This window comes from Uloborus diversus, chromosome 2 (assembly GCF_026930045.1).
Source record: "Uloborus diversus isolate 005 chromosome 2, Udiv.v.3.1, whole genome shotgun sequence".
In the NCBI taxonomy this organism is placed as follows: domain Eukaryota; kingdom Metazoa; phylum Arthropoda; class Arachnida; order Araneae; family Uloboridae; genus Uloborus; species Uloborus diversus.
Window position 1 is genome coordinate 111209298 of NC_072732.1, and position 27754 is coordinate 111237051.

Consider the following 27754-nt stretch of genomic DNA (forward strand, 5'->3'; position numbering starts at 1 on the left):
AAACGGGGGTTGAGCTATAGAACGTTTTTTGTCGTCAATTGTGACTGCTGAATCTCAAGAAATAACGAACGGAATCAAACAAAAATTTTTTGACAAGTAGCCTTTAGTGGGTATAAGAGCTGATTTTATTTTGGTGTCAGCTAAAAAGGGGAAATATTATCTCAATGATTTAAAATTTTTAACTGTATGTACCTATGTATAAAACTATGTAGGTATGTTCAAGTTTCTTCTCCCGAACGACAGTGAACTCACCATCGAACCAGGTATCGATGGATTCGTAATCTTCCCGTCTTTTTGTTACGCTATTTAACAAAATCCTCCGATAATAATTAGCGGAGATTTCAACTAAAAACTATTTATTAATTAGGACACTTAGATTTCGACATCAAATCCCTATTTTTCGAAGGCTTTCCTCCATTCAAATTATTATTCAATGCTTCATCTCAATTTTCAGCAACAATGCTGTTATTAAAATTTATAGTGTGAAGAAAGCATAGACTAATAGAAGAAAGTCATTGAAACGAAAGATCTGTTGCCATTTTTTTCCTCGAATATGAACAAGTAAAATTTCATCTTTTGTTTAAAAGGCTTTTCCTGTAATCGGCGGATTTAAAATGTCTACTTTTTGGTTATTTTTCCGCAATCTGCAGTAAAATTTTACTGATTTTTTTTTTCCAAGCCTCAGTGTTGAACACGCGTCACATGATACAACTTTTATTTTCGAGGTGGACCGTGCGAAGCCGGGCGACGCAGCTAGTTCACAAATAATGGATGATGAATTTCTCGCCAATTTGCTATGTTAAATAGCTCGCCCACGTTACGGTTGCAAGTTATGATAATTTTTAATTTTCTCTTCCGCGTTATGATAATTAGCTGGGTAAAATGTTCTTAAAATTGGAATAGAAAAAGAACAAAATCGAATTTTCGAGAAACCGCTTCGAGGTGCACACTCCCATGCTACAAACTAATTTTGTGTCAAATTTCATGAAAGTCGGTCGAACGGTTTAGGCGCTGTGCGCGTCACAGACATCCAGACAGAGAGATTTTGAGCTTTATTATTAGTAAAGATACTTACTGTCAAAAAGATCACAAGGAAAAAAAAAAAAACCTCCCATTTCTGATAATCTATGTACCGTAAACCTCCAATTATTCGTGAGCAAATTTTTCAAATTTCGGATTATGCGCTAGCGCACCGGGTAAACACCGTTCTATCTACTCAAGAAAAGACCACTGAACACTACTTTTAGGTCGATGAACTGTTACAGTATTTACAAGAAAAAAAAACTTCAGGTTCGATCTCCAACTTGGGAAGAAGCTGTAGCGCTAAATAATAATTCTTAGGCATCAGGCTAACGTGTTGGGAGTTGTTGGAGACCTACTAATATGCAGTTTGTTGTTTTTGTATTTTCTGTACAGTACTTCATTGTCAGTACACTTTCTTTATTGCTTTAATGCTCTTCTTTACTAATACGAGTAATAAAGCTGAAAGTTTCTCTGTCTGGATGTCTGTGACCGCCTAGACTGTTCGGTCGATTTTCATGAAATTTTGTAAAGTTAGTTTGTAGCATGGGGGTGTGCACCTCGAAGCGATTTTTTGAAAATTCGATTTTGTTCTTTTTCTATACCGATTTTAAGAAAATTTTTCCGCGCAAATTATCACAACGTGGAATAGTAAATTACGAAACCATCATTACGTGAAACCGTAATATGGGCGAACCATTTAACATAGCCAATTGGCGAGAAATTCATCATCCATTATTTGTTAATATACAGGCGAATCAAATGACCTTTTAATTTTCTACTACGGGCAAAGCCGTGCGGGTGCCACTAGTCATTACATAAAGTACAATTAATCAAAAACAATTTTACCTTCTTTTGTTCCTGGCTTTAATTTTTTTGGTTGGTTATTCACGATTATCATTATACGCCGCAACCGTATCGACCGATTCGGCTGATAATCGGGAGTTGACTACATCAAAAAAGGTTGTCGAACTTTGAGCTAGAAGGTTTCTTAACTTGAATTTGCTCTGCGAGTGTTAAAAATCGTTCCTTAATTATTAGTTGAATGCATTTTGAAGTATTTTCTCCTATTACAGATGTAGGAATTTTATCCATAAAACTTCCGAATGGTCTATCTTCGGGATTACAGAACTATTTATTTCGATAAGTTGCCCACCCATGACAAGTTATAAATCGTGCCAAGCAAACTACTTGCAATCTCTGTATTTAAGGTGGTATAAAATTAAATCAATACTCGTAAGCAAATGCCATAAGTAATGTATCGTACAAAATTAAATCAATACTCATAAGTAAATGCCATAAATAAGTTAGAATTTATTTCTTTGAGTCAATTAATGAATAAAGACAACACAATAAATCATCTACAGGTGAGTTAATTGGATAGAGGAGCGATAGCTATTTCCAATTGGTCAGCTAATCCAGCGATGGTAATGATACCAGGATGACAAATGAGCTATTAAACTTGGGTTAGGCAATGGCCAGTCACCCCACAAAAAGGAAAAAAAAAAAAATTTTTTCGTGGATCGTCAACAAAGTACATCCACCATGCTCTCTGTTGATAAAATATAGAGAAATCAGTTATATATGAAATGCACTAGTCAAATGTTTATCTCATGCGTGCAAGTTTGGTGATGTGTTCAAGACGGAAAATATTTTCAGCCCCCCCCCCCCCCACCGCCCGCATGCGGGCTTATGGAAAAATTTGTATGTATAAATGTTGCAGATTTTAACAATGTCAGTTTTGCAATCTGTTTGATTTAAATTTTAAGCCTTAAAATTGTAATATATAAGTGTTTTGACATCATAAGTCCAAAAAATCAAAATCCGGCAATAAGGGGGGGGGGGGGTGTCTGGGAGCTCTCTCCCAGAAATTTTTTCAAATTGAAGTCCAAAAAACGCTGTGGTAGGCCATTTTGGTAAAGTTCAGGGAAAGGAGGAGTTCAGGGACTCTTACATCAATTATTTCAAACTGATAGTCCCAAAATCACAATATTGGGCAACCTTCAAAAAATATTAAAGAAAGAGGGGGGGGGGACGCTATGGGCTTTCCCAAAATCGAAGATTTAAAAACGAAATTGTAATTTAAATTTTATAACGTTTATACGCTTTTTGAATGCACTATTGAAGGGATGGAGTTCAGGAACCCTCCTTCGGCAATATTTCGAAATTGAAGTTTCGAAAACGCAATTTTAGACGATGTTGGATAATGTAAGGGGTAAAAGCGTTTTCAGCACACCACCATTAGTTTTTTGCCGAATCTAAACATTTTTGTTGTAGTAATAAAATTGCTTAGGACATAAGATTTTCACTTTTGCAACATAAATCAGTTCTGATTCAAAAGTCTACCCAAGGTAGCGCCAACAAACTAGAAAAGAAGGAAAGGTGGGGGAAGGGTAAGGCCGACTAATGATAATGAACTGTCACCATTCCCCCTTGATGATGCTCTTTCAAGCATCTCAATTGTGATTTATTTTTCGGAGAAATAAAGCCAAAGAAAATTTCGCAAACTGAAGTATGTTTTCATCTGACTCTCAAAGACTGCTTTCAGGGGCGCTCCGAACTTGGGCGCGCGGAAATTCTCAATTTGCGGAATGGAACCCCAAATTTTTCCAAATGAAACTCCATGGGTAAATAGACTCAAATAAAATTTTCTTAAGACAGTGAAATTTTCGAAAACTATGAGGAAGTCCGAATCCCTCCTCCCACCCTCTCCCTAAAAACTCTTCAAATAAGCAAGAAAAAAGCATTGAACCTTTTTTTATTTTTTTTTCTCTTGAAAAAAAAAATTAATTTTAGTATATGTTGTCAACACAAAATTTTCGGAAATTTCGGATTACAAACATCCTTGAGGAACTCCTAATTTAGCAGAATGATGAGAATTTTGTGGCATGAAAACTTCAAATTTCGCCGAATGATAATCATTTTTCCAAATAAAACTCCAAATTTTACCGAATCGTCAGACAAAATTTGCCAAATAAGGAAATTTTTGGAAGGTGTCAATGACCTCCCATCGAGACGCCCCTGATTGCTTTTGTCACATTCAAGTGAGATCATATTTTGTTAAAATTATTAATTTGACAATTCTGAAGTGAAGCTCAAATTCAATTTCCCTTTCATTTTTATTATTTTTAATCGAAACTAATTGTGGTGAAAAGATGTGCCCGTTTGCTAGAACTAATAAATTAGGACTTTACGAATTAAAAGCTAAAACGTTTTACGTAATGTAGTTGAAGATACTGATTGGCCTTTTACTTTCCTTTCCAGGTTAAAATTTGGGCAACACGAATTTTACACAAATTTGATACAAAATTTAAATGCAAAAGTTTTTTTCGTAATGTTTATTTTATTCACTCAAGAGTGCTTAATTGAAATAAAGTGAAAATGAAGAAAAAAGCTTAGAATTCATCAAAGCTCTAAGCGGATTTTTCCGTTGGTTGACTACAATGACGGATTGGACAGAAAGGACTACAGCTAGCAGCTCAATGCCTGTGAAAGATATTTTATTAGCACAATTATGCTTGCAACATTGAATATTTCCTGGGAAAATATTTTGTATCATTTATTTCCACTCAGCAAAAGTCACTTTCTCTAACAATTCGTCTCAGAAAAATTTCATGAATTGGAAAAGCTTGACAACGGAGAGATGACGGTTGAACTGGAAGCGAAAACGTACCACTTCATTTTGTAATAGGTAGAATGGGGTCGTTTCCAAAATTTTAAAAGTATTTTTTTCTGAAAGAGCATGTTTTAAAAACATAGGATCTGACCATTTTTTAAATAATTTGTTTAAGTTTAATATTTTTAAAAAATTACTTAAATCGGTGCGCATTCATTGTTCACCCTTCTGTCGTGTGACATCACAAATAATGAAGTGCCATTCAATGTTGCCATTCACGGAGCAAAATATTTAATTCACATCTTTACTCACGTGTATTGGCAACGATATCGTTGATAGCAAGCGTAGAGCGCAATTTTAATTCGCTTCTTGATTATCATAACGTGGAAACGCGGAAGAAAGATGCGCCAAAGAGCATCACTTGTGATGTCATCAAGACTGCGCCTTGTTTGAAAAATCGAACTGTTTAAAATATTAATTAAAAAATAACTGTTGGGAAAATGAAAGTATTTTCTGGGTACATGTTTTTTTTTTTTTTTTTTGCTTATTCTATCAATTTCAGTGACTAAAAGTAGTACTTTTGACTGAAGGAAACAACCCCATTAGCCAAAAAGCGCAAACAGTAAATCTTCGCGTTTTCGTTGATCGGCGTTTCTTTGTTTTGTTTTGTTTACTCGAAAAAAATAATCTTGGTAAAAATATCGAGGAAAAAACTTACTTTTCGTGGAATTATTTCACATTTTTTTACCGGTCAGCGAGTCAAATTAGGCTGTGAACGGCAGCTCTAATAAATGTCTAGCAGCAAGTTATCACCACTAAGCCAGAAGGCAGAATATACCAAACAGGGGGCCGGGCGGTCTGGTATATGTCATGTAGTTTGAACTTTCTTTGTTTAAACGCATGTCATTTTTAGAGAAATGAACAGACAATAATTGAAATTCATACGGGCTAATTATAATGTAATAATTATATTTATCTTCTTAAGGTATTCCTTAAACATTTCGTTTAAAGCTTTAATAAGCGTTAACACCACTACTAATTAATTCAAAATTGCGATCGAGCCTACTTTGTTCCCTACATTAAATTTTTCCGCCCTGTTCGGCCAGAATTTATGGCCTACCGAGTTCAAAGCCGGGCTGCCAACACGTAATATTGATAGGCGACAATTAGCCACATTGATGTAATGAACGGCATGCATGTGTGTGGTCCAAAATTGTTGTTTCCTGCTTCCGAAATGATACCCCTTCCCTTTACTACTTTCCTTCACTCTTTAACGAGATAGCATCGATGGAGGTTCTGTTTTTGTAATTTCTCGCAGAAATTTATTGCTTAATGACAGAAAGCTTTGATAAATAGTGAGAAAAAACCTTATTATTATTATTACTATTATTTTTCTTTTAAATAATTGATAGCGAAGATGAAGATTGTAGGTAGGTATGAAGTTGTAATTCGTTCTTCCTTTTATCTTTCACGTTTCAGTTAATAACTCTTTTTTTTTTTTTTATCAGTGCATGAAATCCAGAGGTGTTAGTGATTTTTTTTAACTTTTAATTTTTTAAAAATAATTTTAAAGATTTTTATAAGCACATTTGAAGAGTTTTTACGGGGGGAGGGGAGGTCGAGCTTACTTATAGTTTTCAAAAATTTCACAGTCTTCAGAAAACTTTACTTGAATCCACTATTATCCCTGGAAATATCACACGAATGCCAATAGGTTTTTATTCCTTTCAAAAGCTGTCTCGCCATATTGCCTTCCACACTTCCCCTAAAATAACGAGAAATATTACTTACAGACCAAAAGGAGCATACTTTCCAGCATACCAACATCGATTTTCTAACAGCGGATAAGTTGCTCCCTCAATTGCTTCCAACTAAATAGTTAAAAGATAAAAGGAAAGAAATAAAGGAGAAATTCCTAGACTTGCCGACATTTTTCAGGGCAATTTTATGCAGTTAAATTTATATTTATGACCATTCCGGTTATCTGTAATTAGACAGTTTTCATTCCCAATTCGTATTAATTTTTATTTCTTGCGTTAATTCTTCCTGATGAAACGTGTTTTTGAACCCTCATAGAGTCAAAAAAAATTTATCGATGTACATATTTTTATCCTCATTAAGACTAGTATTTATTAGTTTATTGCCATCTTTTTGAAATAATGTGTCGTCCTTCAGACTTTAAGGGTAATTAGCAATTGAAGTGTGGAATGCTTTCTTTTAGAATCTCTTTGCTTTACTCTGATATGTTGAAAACAAAAGAGTCGCTTGTATGCTAATCCTAAACACGTTCGATTTAGATTTTCTATTAAAGGATAAAAGAGTTTTTAAAATTTTAAGCAAACCTTAACGGCAATATTAAAGAAGCAAATTACTCTCGCGAAAATTTGAAAGCTTAATCAATGCTTATTTTTCACACTTTGTGCAAGTTGAAACGGTAAAATATTATGTGATTTTGGCTAAAGAATGGTAAATTAATTTTATACTTTTTAACTTAATTTTGGTTTCTAAAAACACAATTGTCTACTTTTATTTAAAATGAAAACTATTTCTTAATATAAAATTTAGATTGAGTTTCTCCTTTGAAACTGTATAAGGTGTAAAGTTTTAGAAAATTGGTCCAGAAGAAATATATTGTTTTGAACTGAAATTACGAAATACCATTTCACCCAATATTCTATTTTAGTAATGAATAAGTAAAGATAAATAAATAAACAAATATTAGCAAGAACAATTTTTTACAATTTACAGTTTTCTCAAGAGGAAATTTCTTCAACCATTGTGAAAAATAAATGTAATTTTCCATTACTAAAAAAAGGAAAAACTAAAAATCCATTCAGAATTTTTTGAAATATATATATATATATATATATATATATATATATATATATATATATATATATATATATATATATCCGCCGCCGCAATATATTTCTTATATATATATATATATATATATATATATATATATATATATATATATATATATATATATATATATATAAGAAATTAATTATCCTAGAAAGCACAGGGAGAGGTATATCAACACCCCGTATTTGGAGAGGGCACTATGTGAGTGGTGGTGAAGATGCGGTTGTGGAAGTGGTATATCAATGGATAGCAGCATACATTAGGGTGGCGTGAAAAAATTAAAATTCGATAAAAGCTAAGTAATAGTGCGGAAAAGTTGTATTTTGTACAGATATTTAGTCATGCAAAAGCATTTTTAAAACAAAAAATATCTTGAGGGTCCGCTTTTGCTTTGAAATTGACCATTATTGCATCAAAACTGACAAAAGTTATAAAAATTTCCTCAAAAATCAAAATTTTTTAAAAGCTAAGCAAAAGCACTGAAAAGTTGCCTTTTGTATAGATATTTTGTCATGCAAAAACAGTTTTATGACAAATTATATCTTGAGGGTCCGCTCGAGTCTTGAAATTGATCATCAAAATCTGATTAAAGCTAAGTAATAGTGCTGAAAAATTTCCTCTTGTATAGATATTTTGTCATGCAAAAGCATTTTTATAACAAAAAATATTTTGAAAATCAACTCGGACCTTTAAATTGACCATTATTGCATCAAAACTGATACAAATTCTAATGATTCCATTAAAGCCAAAATTTTTCCAATATGATGAAAAAGCACTTCAAAGTTGACCGTTTGTGTAAATTACATAAAAAACTCAAATATTTAAATAATAAAATATACTAAATATCATATACCTTAAAATCACCCAATATCGAGTTAAAATTAAGTAACATTACAATACTTAGCACACTGAGAAAAATGTATTAAAATTTATTAAAATATTATTATTCCTTTTAAAAGATTATTCCTTTAAAAAGATTAGCTTTAATATGCATCAATTATTATTTATATAAAACTAAAAATTATAAAAAACTAACAAGTAAAAGCATTTTTGACGTAAAAGATTCTCTGCTTGACAAATGTGACTTTGCACCAAAATGTGATTTTTACATATGATAGATTACAAAATTTAAACATAAAAGTATGAAATTAGCAATCCAATTTTTTACAGTCACAGAAATTACACAGCAAAACTAAAGAAGTTACTAAATGAATTCTCAAATTGTTGTTCCTTCAAATTCAAACTATAATCCGCACACTACAAACAATGACGCATAGTTTGGCGGAAAAGTTGGCTTAGAGATCAGTTTTGTGACTGACAATATTCAGACTTAGTGTTATATTGCGGCATAAGTTTTCTGGATTCTAATCTTACTCTAATTAATCCTTCTCTCTTGCTTACACCACAAACCGTAGACGATGCTTCAGTGACTAATTTAACTCATCGTTCCACTGCTTGAGTGTGACATGGGAGGTTATGGAACTCAAACAATTCAGAAGTTACGCCATCAAGCACCATTTCTTTCAAATCCTTATCTAGAATTCCGCTTGCAAGTGGCGGCACCGTGTGTTCCCAATTTTGCCAATCGATGAGTTCATGGTAGTCTTCAGCATCAAAATTAAACTATGGAATTGTAAATTTTCGCAATCCAATCGGTGTCATAGATCTTGCATTCATAATTCGACGCAAACCAAGTTCTCTGACACAGTGTCGATCATCTGTGATCATCGCTATCAATATGTTTTCCGTATTCCCAAAGTAACCATTGCGCTGAATCACAGGATCGATTACAGCTTTTAATTCAGAAGAGAGATAACGTGATTTTTTGATTGTTTCAAAGAGGTTTTTAGAACCATCTTTGCAAGAGTGGTTAATCTTAATGGTAAACCACATTGGTGCATACACTTTCATAACATATTCTGCTAATGTGTATAAGTTCTGCGGCGGACTGTCAGTTGTCATGTTCAGCCGTAAAATTCTATTTGTCGTCGTTAACCACCGTAAGTGTACTAATGTTCCAGGTTCTTGTTTAGACAAATTTTCAGAGCAATGACCGCTAGCTACAGCTTTACAAACATCAAATAAGTACTGTTGATCAGTGTTCAACTCATTTCTGTTTATATTCGGAAGATTAACCTGAATCGGTTGAAACGTTACAACTGGCAACTGTCCACATCCATCCAATGCTTTACCAATGATTCCACACAGAATGCGCGTGGACCTTCTGTTTTGCCATCTAAGTGTTTCAAAAGATGTCGTAAGGGAAGTTCGTTAGAATGAAGTTGGCATACTAAACATCGCAACGGTTTCTTGAAATGAACTTCGAGAAGCCGTATTACACCTCCCTTTCTTCCAGTATTTACAGAAATGAGAAATGACTTACAAAAACCGTAGTTAAAAAAGTAAGATTTTTCAAGAAAAAAAAAGTAAAAGCAGATATTTAAAATGAAATCTAGGACATAAATATATGAATTATAGTATCAAATAACAATTTTTTAACTTATTAAATTAAGTACAGAAAAACGAAGTTGCGATTAATTCACTACAAAACAAAAGCAAGTTTTTGAAATGCAAGGTCAAAGCGACCCACAGAACTAAAAAGTAAAATTAAAATAATTTTTCCCTATTCTTTATGATACCCAATAATAATTCTTTCAGTCCACCAAAAATTGAGCATCTAAAATAAAAATTACTTGCATTAAAAGTAGAATTTTAGGAAAAAAGTGTAAATTTTGTAAATTTCAAGGTCAAAGCGGACCCTCAAGATGGAAAGGTAGAGCAAAAATATTTTAGCCCTTTCTTTGTGGAACCAAACAACAACTTTACCGGGATATTAGAAGTTGAATTTCGAAAAAAAAATTTTTTTGCCTATACTTTTACTCCACCCTAGTATACATGTCATTTGTACAGTGATAGCAATGGTATGGTGTGGTGAGCATCGTCCTGTGGTTGTGGTGGAGTATATGCACAATGGTGGTTTTTTGATTTCAACTCAGCAACAATTTCGAAATTGGTTCCAATTTAGTGACACGGTCATGCTCTAGATATAAAAAAAAAATAATTTTTAGGTTCAAACTTTAAAGCCACAGGTACTGCACGGTAAACCAAACTCTCCTGACCGAACTCAGACAACGCTGAAAAATGTGACTCGCGTGAGGGCGTCCATCCAGGAATCTCCAAAGCATTTAGCAAAAAAAATGCAACTGCCCAGCTACATTCTGTGAGAAAAAAACCGACACAGTGATCTTTACAACATGAATAGCTTTTTTAGCCGAACAGGATCATGTCAGCTAAGTTAGAACTGAATGTGAAATTCTAGCCGAGTAGTAATAAAAAAAACACACCATTGTGAATGTACAACTCTTACCGCACCATGTCATTGCTACTACTGTAAATGGCACGTATAATGCTATCTAACACTGTCACTTCCACCGCATCTCCAGCACTACTCACATAGCTCCCTCTACAAGTACGGAAGGTTGATACGACACACCCTGGAAAAATACAATAAGAAACAAGATTTTCAAAACTACAAAATTGGAAAAAAAAAAAAATCCGAATACGTTTTTGAGGAGAAACAAGATTTTTTGAATAAGGAAGCAAAATTATGTCTGCACATCCATTAGCTCACATCTTTTGCATTGAAAAGAGGGTTCTTGTAACCCCGAAACACGTGATGGGCAAAGGAATTATTTGAGTTTGAGCGGCGGTATGCTCCGGATTTTGCATAATGGCTTGATAGTTCGGCTGGGGGGGGGAGGAGGAGGAAGAGGTCTGGCTGTCCGGATATCGCCTTCGCGTCTGAGGATATTTTCGCTGCATTTTAAATTACGCTTATATTGCATGCAGAGAGAGAGTTAACTATAAACTAAATGCAGACAATATTTTATTCGCTGAGGCAGAAAGATTTTGATTCCAAATTACCTTCAGCCAGGGCTTTTCCGAAAATTTTGGTTGAGTTGGATATCGTGCTGCAGTTCCATCTCCTCCCTCTGAACTGCCATTGGCATTCTTTGAGAGCAGCTTCCGCTCCGAGACGAACTGAATCCATAACCTCGAGATTCTTCTTGCATATTTTCACTTGCCGCTTTGTGAGTCCGGGTAAATTGTCGCATTGCTCGGTTTGGTCGACGCTGGACAAAGAAGCTGCCTGCAGGAGAGCCCTGAAAAAGAAAAAGAAAAAAAACCCGAACAAATTAGAACGAATTTAAACGAATATTAAAACAAATTCGATTGCTGTTGCAACTTCTTCTATTTTACAAGCCATGCAGTCACGGTCATGCAATACCGGGTCTTGACAATTTTCAGAGCCTGGACAAAATTTCGACCACTGTTCACAGGCTACTTGTTTTCTTCATACTTTTTATAGGCGAGTGGGACGCCTTTCTTTTAGGAAACTCACAAATTACTTAATGAGCCAACGAGCTATACAGCCGTGGTAAGCACAAAAGTCGTATCTGCACTTTTTAACAAAACTGAGTTACGGTCACCAAGTGATTCTTTGTCACATATTTTACCTGAATACAATGTCTTACGGCCAGTTATGAATGGGAAATATTTGTTTGAAAGTTCTGAAAAAGTTGCATCTATATCAAATACATGGGGTCTCACAACTTTAAACGGCAATTTCTCATTTTGAACTCAGATGCAGATACGATTTGCAAACCCCTTCCAAACTCCGAAAGAAGTTAACGAACTCCTTGGGTACTAGGTAATAAGTAAAAAACAAACAAACAAAAAAACAAAAACAAAAAAAAAAAAAAAAACCACGCGCACTCCCACGCATAGACAATAAAATTTGGGAAATTTTTTTTTGAGTTTGATGCTGCACCGTAGTTTATAACAAGAACGAAAACACAATTGCAAAATATAGAATTACAAATATTGCTACGAACTAAAATGATCGGTACAAATGAATACAAAACAAATTCACCAAAAAAATAAACACAGTGATTATTCTGTGTTGAGCTTCAATCAACTTCGAAAATATTTTGAAAATGAGATATTTGCTCAAGGAGGCTCAAAGTTTAGCTGAAATTTTTCTGACATTTATCTCTAATCACTAAATCAGAAGTCAATTAAAGAATTATCTTTAAAATACCTTTCAGGGAACTCTCAGATTAACTAAATAAACTTTTTTTCTTAAAGTAAAATGAGAAAGATCTCTAGGTTTAAGTCTCCTTTTAAAAAGGACTACGAGCCTAGCCTGTTTGAGAAAGATATACTGCGTACATTAATCGTTTGATTGCTGAAGAATTTTCTTTTAATTATGCTATAAGTGCAAGTAAAATGCGTATATTGGAAAATAATAGAAGCGTCTATTTTCAATATACGCATTTACTCCAATTTTTACACAATATGTAATTTTTAACAAGACATATTTTTAAGACAAGAAACAGTTTCTATACAAATTTCATAAATTCATTATTTAAATATAGCTCAAATTAAGTTGCATGGTTAAATTCCGCTGATTTTTTTTTAACTGTGTAAACCTCTCACTGCCAAACTTTCACCCACGAAAATTTTCGACAGGAATTAATTTTTCATACTTCCTATGTTGATCTTGGATTGTTAGCCATTCTTTCCCTTTTTCGACAATAAAGCTCGAAGTAAATAACTGTAGTCAATGCAGTGTGAAAATCAAAGCAACAAACAACATCGTGATCTCATTTCTATGCAATTTTGACTCAACACAAGAGAAGAGCGATAGCTCTTCGTCGAACTCAAATGGTAAAGAAACTAAACATTAAAATATTTTAGACACTTGTATATGCTTCATGTAATGTTTTCATCAATTTTAATCAATCTTTCCGATCTGAGGAAACGAAAGCTTTCAAATTCTTTCCTCTGAGGACATTGTATTCATAAGTAGAGCTTTTTCAGCATGGCTTCAGGGCTATCATTGTCAATGGAAGCGCTAAAACCGGCACTTAGGAATGACAGAGTAAACTATTTAAATGTAAAATGTGTCAGGAAATATGCAAATATTTTCATGTTAAGAGTATCGAATGTGAGAGAGACAAATGAATAAAAAAAGAGCAAAATTTGCCTGAAACCACTTGAACATGAAACTTTTTCAGAAACAGGCATGTTAAAACTCCGCCATTACAATATTTTTTTTTCACAAACCCCCTGAAAACCCGGGGTTCGCGAACCACCGGTTGGGAACCGCTGCAAAAGACGATCTTCTTGGCTAAACAAAAATTTGGGTGGATTGACTCTTAAATCATTGATGGTCTAAGGATTGACTAACAAGGGGAATAAACAGTTGACGAATGGGTCTTAAACACTGCATCGGTTCATTAATTTTTTCAATTGTCGGTATCATGTTTCAATATTTAGTGTTTGTAGCGTTAAAGAAAGGCGTTTTATATAATAATCACTGAATTCGCGGACTTGCGCAGATGAGTAAATGAGGAACTAGGAGCTTTAAAATCTTGACAACGCGAAAAAAAAGAAAAGAGGAATATCATCCCAAAGGTGAAGTTCATCAAAAGAAAGACTTCTTTTTAGTAAAAAGAGTTTCTAAGTAGCAAAATTCATTCACTAATGGACTCCGAAGAATGGGAATTCGTCTGCTACAGGACCCTTATTCCCTTCTAATACCCGCAGTGACGTCATGTCAATAGATTCCAGACGATATGGGGGGAACCCTGAAGTTGGCCAGGAATCATCCGAGGCTGTTGCATCGGTGAAGAAAAAGAACTTTATTGAGAAATAAAAGGCAATCCTACGCTTCAGCGCCCAACAGATAATCTTTAAAAAATGATCTGTTTTTCATCTACGGTCAATTAATTCCATTTCTTTGAGCGAAAGAAAAACTAAATACCAGTAGGTAAGTTTCCAGAAAGGTACGAACCGCGCACCGTTTCTTTTCTGAACATAAATTTATTTTCATAAAACCCAAAGCAAAAAAAAAGCATCCGAGGTATATTTTACCTTTCCCGCGGGACAGTCTTTCTTAACATACCGCCATCACGACTCCTATCTAAATGGCCAACAAATCGCGCGGCTTCCTTTTCAAGTCAGGTTTTTCTATTCAGGGTCCCCCTTTCCTTTCGGCACGCGATCTACACTTGTCTTCGCACTCCCTGTTTTGTTTTATCTAGGCGGGATCTTTGTTATTTCAGCCACCCCTTCCCGTCACGGGTTGTTCGAAGGGGCTCCGAAACAAAGAATAATTTGCTATTGTTTGTCTCAAATGCTATAAACGATTTTTTTCAGAGCGAAATGTGCATTGGCCCCTTGCATCTTCTCATGTGATTCCTTCATCTCCTGTATTTATTGGGGAACTGTTCTGACAGAAAGGGAAATGCTAAGAAATATAGATTTCTTAAGTGACGCATTTGTCATATTTATCTTTGGATCAGTGAATCTTCAAAGCAAGAAAAACATCAAAAATCTCAAGACTGTTGTGACTTCAGGTGGATATCACTAATCAGGAACTTTTATGATGGAAGGAGGGTTAAATGGATGTTTAACTTGACAAATCGACTAACTCCATAAAACAATAAGTAGAAAAAACAGAAACAATAGTTATGAAGAAGATAGTGTTATTCATAGGAGTAAATAGGCCCTTGTGTTATATTTTCTGCCATCACATGATCAGAAATGTACTGAACCATCAAAACTTTAATATAAATTCACATGCTAAGTATTGATAAAGCACTATTAAAGCAAAAATGTGGATTTTCTTCAGAGGTGGAGTTAATCGATTTGGCTATTGAGGCATCCAAATAATGCTGTTGGATTCAGCAACAGAAGCATTCGATTGTTGAAAAGAAAATTATGTTATCTTTGATGGAAGTTCAAGTTATTCGCAATGCAGGTTTCGAATTAGCAGTCGATGTTCAATTTCCTCCTAAAACGCTTCTCAAATGCAGCAAAACAAATTTTAAAATGCCATCACTCTTCGGACAGAGAAAAAACAATTTGTGGATAGGTGCGAATCAGAATGACTTCTCTGACAGCTCTTTAATTCTATCAGAACTCCTGCACTGCAGCCCAAAGGGTTCACTTTCTCGTATTTGGACTCGGTTATAAAATCCGATCACGATCGTCGATACGTTTCTTGTGTCCTCAATCGCTTGACAAGGGAGGACCGAGATGGAGGGGCGGAAGGAATGTTCGCAGCTTTCGTTCATCTCCCAGATCATCCATCACCTTTCCCCTGTGCAATTAGAGGCCATTAAAAGTGCCGCCGAGGCCATCGCTCAATATTGGAAATAACATGAAATTAATTCGTCTGATTGAGCAGTCAATAGACTTACGCATTGTTTGTTTGGCGGTCGGATAAATTTGTACTTCCAGGGAACCTACATTTAAGGGCATTGCTCCTCAGCGAATCAAACTTATGGCTTTTATTAGACTATGAATGAAGCCTGCTTTGATATTGCAATGCAATTCAGTTTTTTTACGTTAAGGCTTTTTTGAAAAAACTTTTTTTTTTTTTTTGTGACTTCTATTTTAAGGTTGAAAACTCAATTATTACGCTAAACTGCATAACTGTCCGTTTGCTTTAAAGTCTCAAGAAAACATGGGCTCCCATAAAGATTTCTAGACAATACAACTTCTGTTTAAATAACTCTACGTAATAAAGAGCTGTGTCGTTTCTAGGATTCTTTATAGAAGCTCAGTTCCCTAGAGATTTTCTAGTAAATAGGCATTTTTTTTTCTTTGTGGCTTCTAGTTTAAAGTTTAAAACCCAATATTACGCTATTACGGCTAGATCCGTGATGAGCTAAAGAAAAACTAGAGAAATAGAAAATTTTGATCCGTCTTACTTAATGAGAAACTTGAATTTTTTATCCCATCTTCTACACTGTATTAAACGAGCTGATAAGTGCATCACATGACTTCCTTTTACGCCAATTTAATGATAATAGTGCCTTGGAGTAAGCAAAAGAACTTTAAATAATTTTACCCCAAGTTTGTTGCGAACTGAAGCAAAAACAATGGTTTACTCTCTAATTATCGCCAATAGTGGCCAAATTAAAACCAAATTTAAAAAAAAAAAAACTCTAAATTTGTCGCCAAGTTGACTAAAAGTTTAGCGATATATCGCCAAGTGTTTGCCGAATTATTACATTACTTGAATTTGCATTGAAATTAACAATGATTTCCCTCCAGAAAGGCGTAAAAGACCCCTTTTGGAGCATCCGAATGCAACCAAAGGGGAAGTGCAGAACTAGATCTCACTAGGAGTCTAAGTACCCAGTTTCAACTTTCTAGGACATACCGTTTTTGAGTTATGCAAGATACATACGCACATACATACGTACATACGGACGTCACGAGAAAACAAGTTGCAATTAATTCGGGGATAGTCAAAATGGATATTTCAGATGTCTAGACGTCCTTAGGCATATATCCACGTGTGATCGGGTTGAAAAAAAAAATCTCAATATTCATTCGGGGGCGAGCAAAATGGAAATTAAGGCCGATTTTTTGGGTGAAAATCTTTCCGCGAATACAATACTTCCTTTACTTCGTAAAAGAAAGTAAAAAAACTGTCCGTTTGCGAGAAAGTCGCAAGAGAAAATATGGGCTTCCTTAAAGGTTTCTAAGTAACAGTGCAGCTTCCTTTTAAGTAACTATACGCAATAAAAAGTTGCATCGTTTCTAGGATCCTTTGTATAATCCCAGGTTTTCCGGTAGAGTTTGAAATAAACGCGGGCAATTTCTTTTTATTGTGTCCAAACTGAATGCCATCGTTGCTTGCTTCAAGAACTAAAATTATTACGGTTACTATCTTTTCTTTTTTTCAATTGACATTTTTTCGCAATTTTGTGCATTTAGGTTTTGGTTAGTTCATCTCTTAGATGAAAGAGTTTAACGTTTTAAAAATACTAAATTGAAATTATTAGATTAATTTAATAAATTTTCAAAAATTCTATGAAAAATAAATAAGATGCGGAAAAAAAATACTTTTCAGCCTATAAAGAAGCATATTTCATGTTCAACTTTGAGTCACTGGTTCACAGGACCAGTATCTCAAAGTTATTTCGAATTGCTAACCCTGAGTCGTATATAGACTACTTTAAGGGATTATCTTTCACTTAAGATGATAATCTTCTGCAATAACTTAAAATCGTACACGTACTTTTCAATTGATTTGCAAATTTCGAAAATGGATCAGGACTGAAAATTTTAATTTTGCAGGCAACACAAAAAACTGATTTCTGTTGAACCTTAGCCTGATTGAAGCGAAGTTTTTTTTTTTTTTTTTTTGTAACATTATCGAAAGCAATGTACGTTATAACAAGGCAAAATAGTATTCTCGAAGGAAAATTTTTGTCAGAAAATTATTACTACAGCTTGTTTAATCTCAAATGAAAGTTCATTCAATAGGACAATAGGTAGCGAAAAGTTTTAACCTGACAGAAGGGAATCCAAGATTGCAATGATTTAGACATTCACTTTCTTGACGACACATAACATACAAGTACACTGAAAAACAAGAATGACCAACTAACAACTGATCTCATCGTAGCCGCCCAGGCTTTTACGTGCTACTTCAGCGCCGCTTGCAGTTAAGTTTCAACTATAGTGCCTAGAAAGAAGTGCCTCTTTCTAAGCACTATAGTTTCAACACAGCTTTCTAATAAGATGAGTCCTCAAAATGTGCCCCAGGATTTGAGTGATTTTAGAAGTAAAATAGCATTATTTAACTTCGAAGGAAAAAATAGTTTTCTTTTACATTTCCACAATATATTGTTTTGCATTGGTATTTATATTATCATAGAAAAATACTAAAATGTCCCCCCACTTGATGTTTTCATTAAAAATCTTTTTCGGCCTCCATCTCTGATGCCTCATTAACCGACTACATGCCTTCATAGAAGATTTCAAAACTGTTCAGAAGTCCTCAAAACTATCTTATATCGATAATGTAAAGCAATTAAATTTTTTCCCCCCGTGAAAGTCATATGTTCTGCACTAGAATCGAAACCAGACATATAGATTTGAATATCGAAAGGACACCTCTCAAAACTTGTAAAAAAAGAAACATATGAACTATTGATTTAAAGTCTAAATTTGATGCTCTTTCTTGTCACTAAACTTGCCTAAAGTTAGTTTTAATAATTGCTGCGTGGTGGCGTAAGAAAAATTAATCAATAGTGGCATGGCACATCATTAAAATTTCATAACTTAGAAGTAAAATTTTCGAACTTTATTAATTTAAGATAACAAAAACTAACCGGTGAACATCATATTATAAATTATTTGCGCGTATTGTAATATTTGAGACTATAAATCGCTTAAAGCCTTAATTTTCTCCATTGTTATATATATATATATATATATATATATATATATATATATATATATATATATATATATATATATATATATATATATATATATATATATATATATATATATATATATATATATATATATATATATATATATATATATATTTTCTTTTTTTCTTTCTTTTTTTTTTTTTTGAGCAATCACGATTGCTTATTGCTTTCATTCACCGTCTTTGATGTTGTGGTTCCTTTTTCAGCTTGGACCAGGCATGCCAGCACCACCGCCCACCGGCCTCTGCAGGCGCGGCTCCGAGCACTGCCTCCTGGAATACGTTTCTCCTGGTCGATGGCGTCCATGTCCTACACACGCACACACACATCACACCCGAGGGTCCACACACATACATACACACAAGCCTTTACACACATGCACACACGCCTACGTGCATACACACAGGTCTACGCACACACACAAGCCTGCACGTGCACGCACGCGTGCCTACACATACACACACGCCTGCACACGAACACACACACAACTATACACACGTAACCACCCAGGAGAAGGGGCAGGCTTGGGGACACAGGAGCTGTTTGTAGAAACAATAGACCCCAATGAGTAGGGCCCTGTCGCAACTAGTGTTTGCGAAAAACATAATTTGAATTCAAAATTTCAAAATTCATTTTTTTTTTTATTCGTGTCAATTTTCCTGCCGGGGTGTGATATGTTGATGAAAAAAAGCGAAAAAGTCGACTTCGAAAAATTCACAAGATGAGCCCTTTTCGAAATTTACTCAACCAAAAATTTGGCTAACCAAAGTTTTTTTTTTAAATTGAGCCATCAAGTAATGTGTAGTTTGGTTATTCATCAACATCTATTTTGATTGACATTAATTGCATTATAACTTTTTAAATATTCATGACGTTACTTTGCCAAAACATCTTGATATAGATTATACAGTTCAATTATCTCAACTTTAAGTGAAGCAAAATAACAAAATAAACACTTCAGAATGAAGTGGGTAAAAAGATTGAGTTGTTCTTAACTGAAGGTAGTGACAACTAAGATTGATTTTGATGAAATAGTATTTATACGCTAAGTTGATAAATGTCGAATATTTGATTTATTAGAATTATTCATTAAAATATGAAAAGCTAATAGATATTATGTTCAGTAAATATATTATTAAATCGTTTCAAAGATAAGCTTAGATTGATTTATTCTCTGACGGAAAATTTGTTTTGAAATTTTAAGGTCGCACAGAGAATGTTTATATCTAAATTATTAATGACAGCTTTAATTATTCTCAGTCAATTTTGATTCTCGTGTTACCTTTTCAAGATCTAGTATAATATAGTGACAGGCAAATAGTTAAACTTTAAATTTACCTATGCTTTATTTATTACTAGCGGTACCAGCACCACTTTGCCCGTAGTTGAAAATTTAAAGATTATTTTTTTAGCCTGTCTATTTACAAATAAAGAATGATGAAGTTCTCGCCAATTTGTTATGTTAATTTGCTCGCCCATGTTCTTACATGGTAGTTTGCTCGTCCACGTTATGGTAATTTGCTAGTCCATTTTGTGGTAATTTGTTCGTCTACGTTATGATAATTTGCTCGGTAAAATGTTCTTAAAATTGGAATAGAAAAAGAAAAAAATCGAATTTTCAAAAAATCGCTTCGAGGTGCTCACCCTTATGCTGCGAACTAATTTTGAGCCAAATTTCATGAAAATCGACCGAACGATATAGGCGCTATGCGCGTAACAGACATCCAGACTTTCAGCTTCATTATTAGTCAAGATTTTAAACCGGAATCTTTATTTTGATATTTGATTTTAATTAGCCATTTTTTGATGCAATGCAAGTTAATCAATTCGTTTTTTGAAAAAATCTTGAAGATTAGGCTTAAAATAATAGTTTTTTTTTTTATGTTACAAGGAACAACTAGTATTATTCTAGTAGTTCTTTTCTAAAACTACTATTGAGTCACATGCAATTTGCATAGTCACTCTAATAGCAGGAAAAAAAATTCACTATTGAAGTATTTTATTGGATTGAATTATTTTATTATTTGATTTTTTTTAAATTATTTTATTTTGTTTTGAATAGCTACTTACGTGTTCTATGTTTGCTTAGTTCGATAACGTATTCAAATTAAACTGCCATCTAATAAGTAGGGAAAACGGTATTGTTATTGGCCACTTGAGCGATGACATGACTGTGCGCATGAATTTTTAGAAAACCAAATAGCTTCACATAAATAAAAAAAATATGTTTAATAATAGTATATTAATGTGTTTATGTATTCATATTGTTTTTAAACAGTATATACTACTGTACTATATTTTTATTCTGAATGAAGTCAACACAAATACAAATGTCAAATACTCAGTAATGGGCCACCTTTAGGGTGGTTCAAAAATACATGTAAAAAAAAAGTTTCTCCCAGATACCGGGACATCCCTCAATATTTTTAGTCTTATGGATAGCAATACACTGCAAGAATTTAGCTTCCTATTTCAACTGAAAGAGGGTGCTCAACCCCCTTCCCCATACCTCATCAGTATGAGGAGAGGGGTTAAAAATACATTGAACTGAAAAAACAATGCTACATATTATAATATACACTAGTAATATGCATGTACATTGCAATAAAATAACTATTTACAAAAAAAAAATAGCTGAAGAAATTAAATGCTTCTAAATTTGTGACATTTTTTATGCTACGGCTAATGTTAAATGGAAGGGTCATTGAGCACCTTCTTAAAATTCGAACAAGAAGCTATAACTTTTACAGCACAATACTATTAGTAAGTATAAAAGAACTAGGGGATGTCCTGAACTCTAGCTGAAAAAAAGTTTTTTTGAACCATCCTAGCCACCTTTTTAGTTATCAGCCATGAGATCTTAGTCATTGACAGATGGCCATGTCAAAAAATATACAGTAAAATAAACGTGAACAATATAACTAGAATGTTATTATAGTTTTCCGGCAAATGGTAGTAGGGGGATGCGGGACAACAGTAGCGTAACTATGGGGTCTAGCAGCCCTGGCGAACTGAAGAAATTGCCCCCCCCCCCCCCCGGTCGCCCACATGGGAAGTCACTGGACCTCCAAACAATTTTTTTTTTTTTTTTTTTTGACAAATAGGAGGCAGCATTGCAATTTTTTTTCTCATTTTCTTTTTTAAAATTGTTTTCAATGATGCCCAATGTTCCTTCTCTGTTGATGTTATGTATGTGTGTGTATATATATATATATATATATATATATATATATATATATATACAACCCCCCCCTAGTTCTTTTTCTTACGAGTTTTTTTTTTTTTAAATTTTAAAGCCTTACAAAAAATTTTTTTAATTAGTCGAATTGCCGCCCCCCCCCCTGGCAAGATCCACTGCTGCCAACCCCTAGTTACGCTACTGTAGGGTAAAGTGAAATGGTTAAGATGACTGAGTGTTTTCAAAATGAACAAATCGGAAATTTGTTTTGAAAATTACAGTACATAAAGAAAGAACATTGTATTTTATAATAAAACTTACTTTGAAACAGTATTTTTAATTTTTGGCAGTAAATTTTAGTCTTCGAAAAAGGTGGACATTTTTCACTTTTTTTTTTCCATGGGGCAAAGTGAAAAATAAAATATTTTTCTAATGAAAGATTTTCTATTTGATTGTGAAACATATTTTTGATCAAAAGAATCAGTAAATGAAAGGTTGAATGAATAAATGAAAAGATAATGAAACAAAAAGCGAATAATTAAAATAACAAATCAATTAATATATGAAGAAAAATAAATGAGCGAGTAAAAGAATGAATGAATAAGAAAATAAGTGAATAAACGACTAAATAAGTGAATTACTAAGTGAATTAATGTAAATGAGTTAATTAATAAATAAAACGTAAGTGATTTACATTAAATGATTGAGTGAGTAAATGAAACAAAGTATTTCACTTTGCCCCATCCACTTTGCTCCGTATGTACTTGTTTAATTGTACAATTTATTTAAAATACAAATATGCTCAATATTAACTGAATTTTTGCTGCATTGAATATTAGGAGGTCTCAATTAATAGTTGACATGTTAATAATAACTACTTTAACATTTTATGGTAACAAAAATAATTTTTGACTTACAACAAAATATTACAATATGAGCATCAATTTTTTTAAAAAAATTGCCTGTAGTATCAAATGCTTTAATCTTCGCCGGTATTTTTTTCCTGACTGGAATAGACTACATATTCTACTATATTTAAAATAATACCAGATAGATGAAGCTAAAAGCAGGTAAAATACTTCACCATTTCACTTTGCTACGCTATTTCACTTTGCCCCGCTATTTCACTTTGCCCCATGTTCCCCTACGTGCCTTCGAACCTTCGAACGTATGATCTTAGTGTAGAGTAGAATTTTTAATTTAGTAGAACGTATGAACTTAGTATTTTCACAAGTTTTCTTGTGGCGTCTGTATGCACGTATTCACGTATCTTGCATAACTCAAGAACGGTATGCCATAGAACAGCTGTCAGCCATCTAAACTGGCTGAAGATAAACTTCCTAAGTTCAGTGAATACAAAGATCGACTTGGGGGGGGGGGGGGGTCGTAAACGGTTGTGTTGCATTCGCAGTTAAGTTGAGACTGTGCTGACTTCAAGTGGCAGGTAAAATCTTATCAAAGTAGACTTCGATACTTATTATATAGTTGCCTTAATTAATTTGCTAAAATAATGTTATGTGGACGCTGTTAACTCACATAAAAATCTTTCACATATATATACTGCTTGTATTAAAATTTGTTATTTTAAAATTGATGAAATAGTGACGATAAAAAATTCCACAGAACATAAAAAGCTCAGAAAAGTTTCAAATAACTTTTAGTTTGGAACTTAAATTTGTTTCAGAAAATAAATATTATTAATGATACTCCGACAGAAACTAATGGTCAGAATATTGTCTCGATCGACTGAAAATGGACTCAAGATCGATGGGTTACCGACCGCTGCCATAGAAGAATGAAATTTTGTATGTAAGATGTAGTACTTTATGGGGTTTAGCTGTGCACTTCCGATCGTTTTTCGTTGTTGTTTCTATAATTTATAACTGTGTTTTAATCTATACTATTAAAACCTATGCGTATCCATCAGTGTATGTGTGTGTGTGTGCAACTCTACCTCTTCCGTACTGTCAATGTCTAATAGATCAATACTGGTACCGTTGGATATCCATCCTGAGGACTGATGGTACCGACTTGTCGCACCACAGACACGAATTGATAATTGAAACACCACAGGTAGTGAACGAGGTTGGTGAGCGAAGCGAGCAGCGAGTGGAGTACCCTAGTTAGATGTAGAATGCTATTAGAAATAACAATATTATCCCCCCTCCCCAAAACATCTCCTGATCTTTTCTTTGTCTCTCTATCTCTCGCTGTTGCCCCCCCCCCCCTGTCCTTTGATACACGCACTAGCTCAAAAGCTGCCAATTTCGACCAAGCACGTTTGTAATAAAGCGGTTGAGACCTTAAAAATATTTCAGATCCCCTATCTTGTGTTATTGCAACCAAATTATATAAATATCATGCTGCGGCTTAGCTTCATTATGTGATGTCTAATTGATCTCAGTTATGACCAGAAGCACGGAAATAAACTTCTTCAACCTGCAAAGAGATAACTACTTATTTAACACATCTTAATGGGATGAGCCCAAGGAAGTAGTTATTTCCTACGTAAAGTTCATTACTGGCCCTCGCGATCACGAAAGATGGGAATTTAAGATCATTACGTCCCGTTGATTTCGGGTTCGGGCATAAAACTTGAGTCAATTGTCAGATAAAAAAAGTGTGATGACAGGCCATATACAAAGTAACATGATTTTATAGCTTCTATTGGTTATCTTTAGCAGATGCAAGGCTGAGATTCAATGTAATGGATAGAAGACGATTCTTGAAAGATGTAATCTTACTGTTTTCATGCTACAGCATTCCTCCTGCTGTTGTTAAAGATGGATGTCTAAGCATTTCGAACATTCCGTTACATCGACGAGTTTTTTTTTTTTTTTTTTTTTTTTGCTGAGGCATCGGGAAAACAAGAAAAACTTATCGAATATGGTTTGCCTAGCATTATAATTAAAAAGACAATTCTGAAGGTGTACCCTTTTCATTTGAAAAATATTAAAAAGAGTAAATAATTCTCTCACGATCCTGCAAGTGATATCCCGTTGACCAATAGTGATAGGTAAAAGGGCGTGGACGTAATAAGACCTTAGACCATTGAGAGATAGACAAGCCATTCCATTTTGTCGCTATTTTGCTAAGCCAATGATTGGACAGGCTCCCTCCATGTACTTACTCCTGCTCTAAGAATAAGGCGTTATGATATTGTTTTTGTGAATTTGCACGTCATTAGTCATGCCGAGCTATGCTCTAAACTTGCTCTTTTGACTACTTATTGCCAAATGTGCTTTGAGTTCCAGACAGATATGTTGACTTTTTGTGGCGAAAAATCGCGAAGAATCGAACTGATATCGAAGATACATGAAGTGTTGACCTTGACAATATATTAGTTACTAAATATTCCGTTAATGTGTCCAAACATAGTGCTTGGTCTTTCGAAACAAATTTCTTTTAACTGAAAAGGACATCTCTCTGTCTATGTGTGTGTTTATGTTTATTAATTTTATTTCCTGCATGCTTCAAGTCACATCCTCATATATACAATTGCAAAGAATCGAGTAACGCTGACGTCCATCAACAATGAAACTCGTACCAGGGCATGATAATTTGATAACATGCTTCGGTAATGTTTAACATGCAGGGAAAAGCTTCATTGTGACAAGGCTGAACTCGATCCGGTAAGTTTACTGTTTTACTGGTAAGAATGTGTCATTTCAGGGAAATGAAGAAACGAAAAAGTGGTCAACAATGAACGCTATCTACTGGAGTTTAGAGTTAATCCACTGGAGTTAAGGCCAAAATTTCAACTATCAAAATATCATTTAAGATGCAATTGCTTCGTTTAAATGTAGAAGCAATTTTCACCCGACATATCTTGACGTGCGATTTTCTAGTATAAGAAGAATAATTCTCTTTTCTCAAAATCTGATGACATTTCATAATGAGTTCTTTTATAAAAAGTAAAATACTGTGTGAGATACAAATCATAAGTGCAGATTTGACATAATGTAAACATGAAATTAATGATAGGAAAAATAAATCCTCTGCATTCTCTTGTGACAATACAAAAAATCCGCAGTCACACAGCTTAAGCAAATTGCCTTTACAATGGAAGTGCAAAGAGCCGAAATAAATATATTCAAAGGTATTTGTTAGATACGTGATACGAATTCTAGAAAATGAAGCTAATGGCTGTCTCAGAAGAGAAAGATGATTACTTGCATTCTGTTTTTCAGCTGCATGCTACATGTAACGAACTCGTTGCGAAAATTTAGTATTGAAAACTAGATGACACAGAAATTAATACAATCTAAGGTTACACGTTTCTCTTTTGTTTAAAAATGCTGCGAAAACGCTTAGATGAAAAATAAAAACAAATGTCAAAATCAGTGAAGCACCAACTCCAAATTTGTATTTGTATGTTCGGGGTGAACACGGAAACTACCTGTCTGATTTCGTTGAAATTTTCAGTTTGTGTTAGTTAGTGATGGAAGGTTTATAGACCGTTTCGAAAAAAAATGGATAAATATTTGTCTTCTTATTTGAAATTTCATCTTAAGAACCAAAACAAATGGATCTTTGTATTCAAAATAATTCTTGTATAGTCGCGATCATTGGAAAGCGTGAAAAAATAACCCCTTAGAAGATTTTCTACCCAACCGTTCAAAGGAACGGAGAACTTTACTTAACGAGGGACAATATTGAAATCTAATAATCTATCCCAATTTTCTAAAAACAAAAGGGGTCAGCGTTAAGGGTTCCGCCCACCTAACCTCCTGTACCCCCTCCCCTTCCAGCATTTCTTTTGGTCCCTCACTTGGTGCACCAGCCGCTTATGACACGAAGAACGAGGATATGCTTCTTTGAATCTGAAACTCGGTTCAGGCAATTTGACAGAGTTATTCTTCCCCCAATAGACTTGAATGATAATATTATAGCAGTTCTCCAGTTAGATTTACAGATCAAGGACCTAGATACATAAGACTGTATTACAGACAGAAAAATGCCACAGAACTACACAGAGAAAGGTACAGCCACTATGTTCCTCTGTATTAAGTTTTGCATGCTCGTAAAATTCTTTGTACAGCATCATTCCAACACTGCTTTGTAAAACTCTATAACATATTGTTCAAGTTCAAGTATGATATTCAAGCTGTTATTCATTATTTTGTTTGACGAAGTCTGATATAATTTGTTAACCCCTAAGTTTAAGAGCAGCAAACAGCTTCCTATTGTGATCCTGCTTAATTTGAAACTTTTAAAAGTATAAACACAGAAATATGAGCAGATTACGAACCAAACGGACTTGTTAAACGCTTTCAAAAATTCAATTTAAGAAAGCGTTTTGAAATTCAAAGCATAGTACACTTTTATAGAAGAGAAAAATGTGGCTCGTATGCATTGTGTTTTTCAAGAATGTGAATTTTCCTCCCAGAAATGTACATTGAAAAGCTACTACAATGAAACCAGAATAAATTGATCACTTGCAATCCTCTACTTTAGTGGTCAACTTATAGAGGTTGACTTATCTAGGACTATTATTCTGTACTCGAAAAAAAAAAAGCGGTCAACTTTCAAGGGTGGTCAGTAGGGTGGTTCAAAAAAAAAAAAAAAAACGTTTTTTCAGTTAGAGTCCAGGACACCCCCTAATTTTTTTAGACTTACTAATAGCATTATGCTGTAAAAGTTTTTGCTTCTCACTCAAATTTTAAGACGGTGCTCAATGATCCCTCAATTTAACATGAGCCATACCATAGAAAATGTCACAAATTTAGAAACATTTAATTTCCCCAGCTGTTTTTTTTTTTT

At 34.0% G+C, this 27754-nt stretch overlaps 1 protein-coding gene across 1 annotated transcript in view; it reads right to left on the minus strand.

Moving 5' to 3' along the window:
- Positions 1-27754, minus strand: part of LOC129216484 (protein Wnt-4-like) — a 127459-nt gene that overhangs the window by 20398 nt on the left and 79307 nt on the right. Inside the window, exon 2 of the mRNA XM_054850699.1 lies at positions 11429-11667. Coding sequence (XP_054706674.1) covers positions 11429-11667 — 239 coding nt within the window. The remainder of the gene's footprint in view (positions 1-11428; positions 11668-27754) is intronic.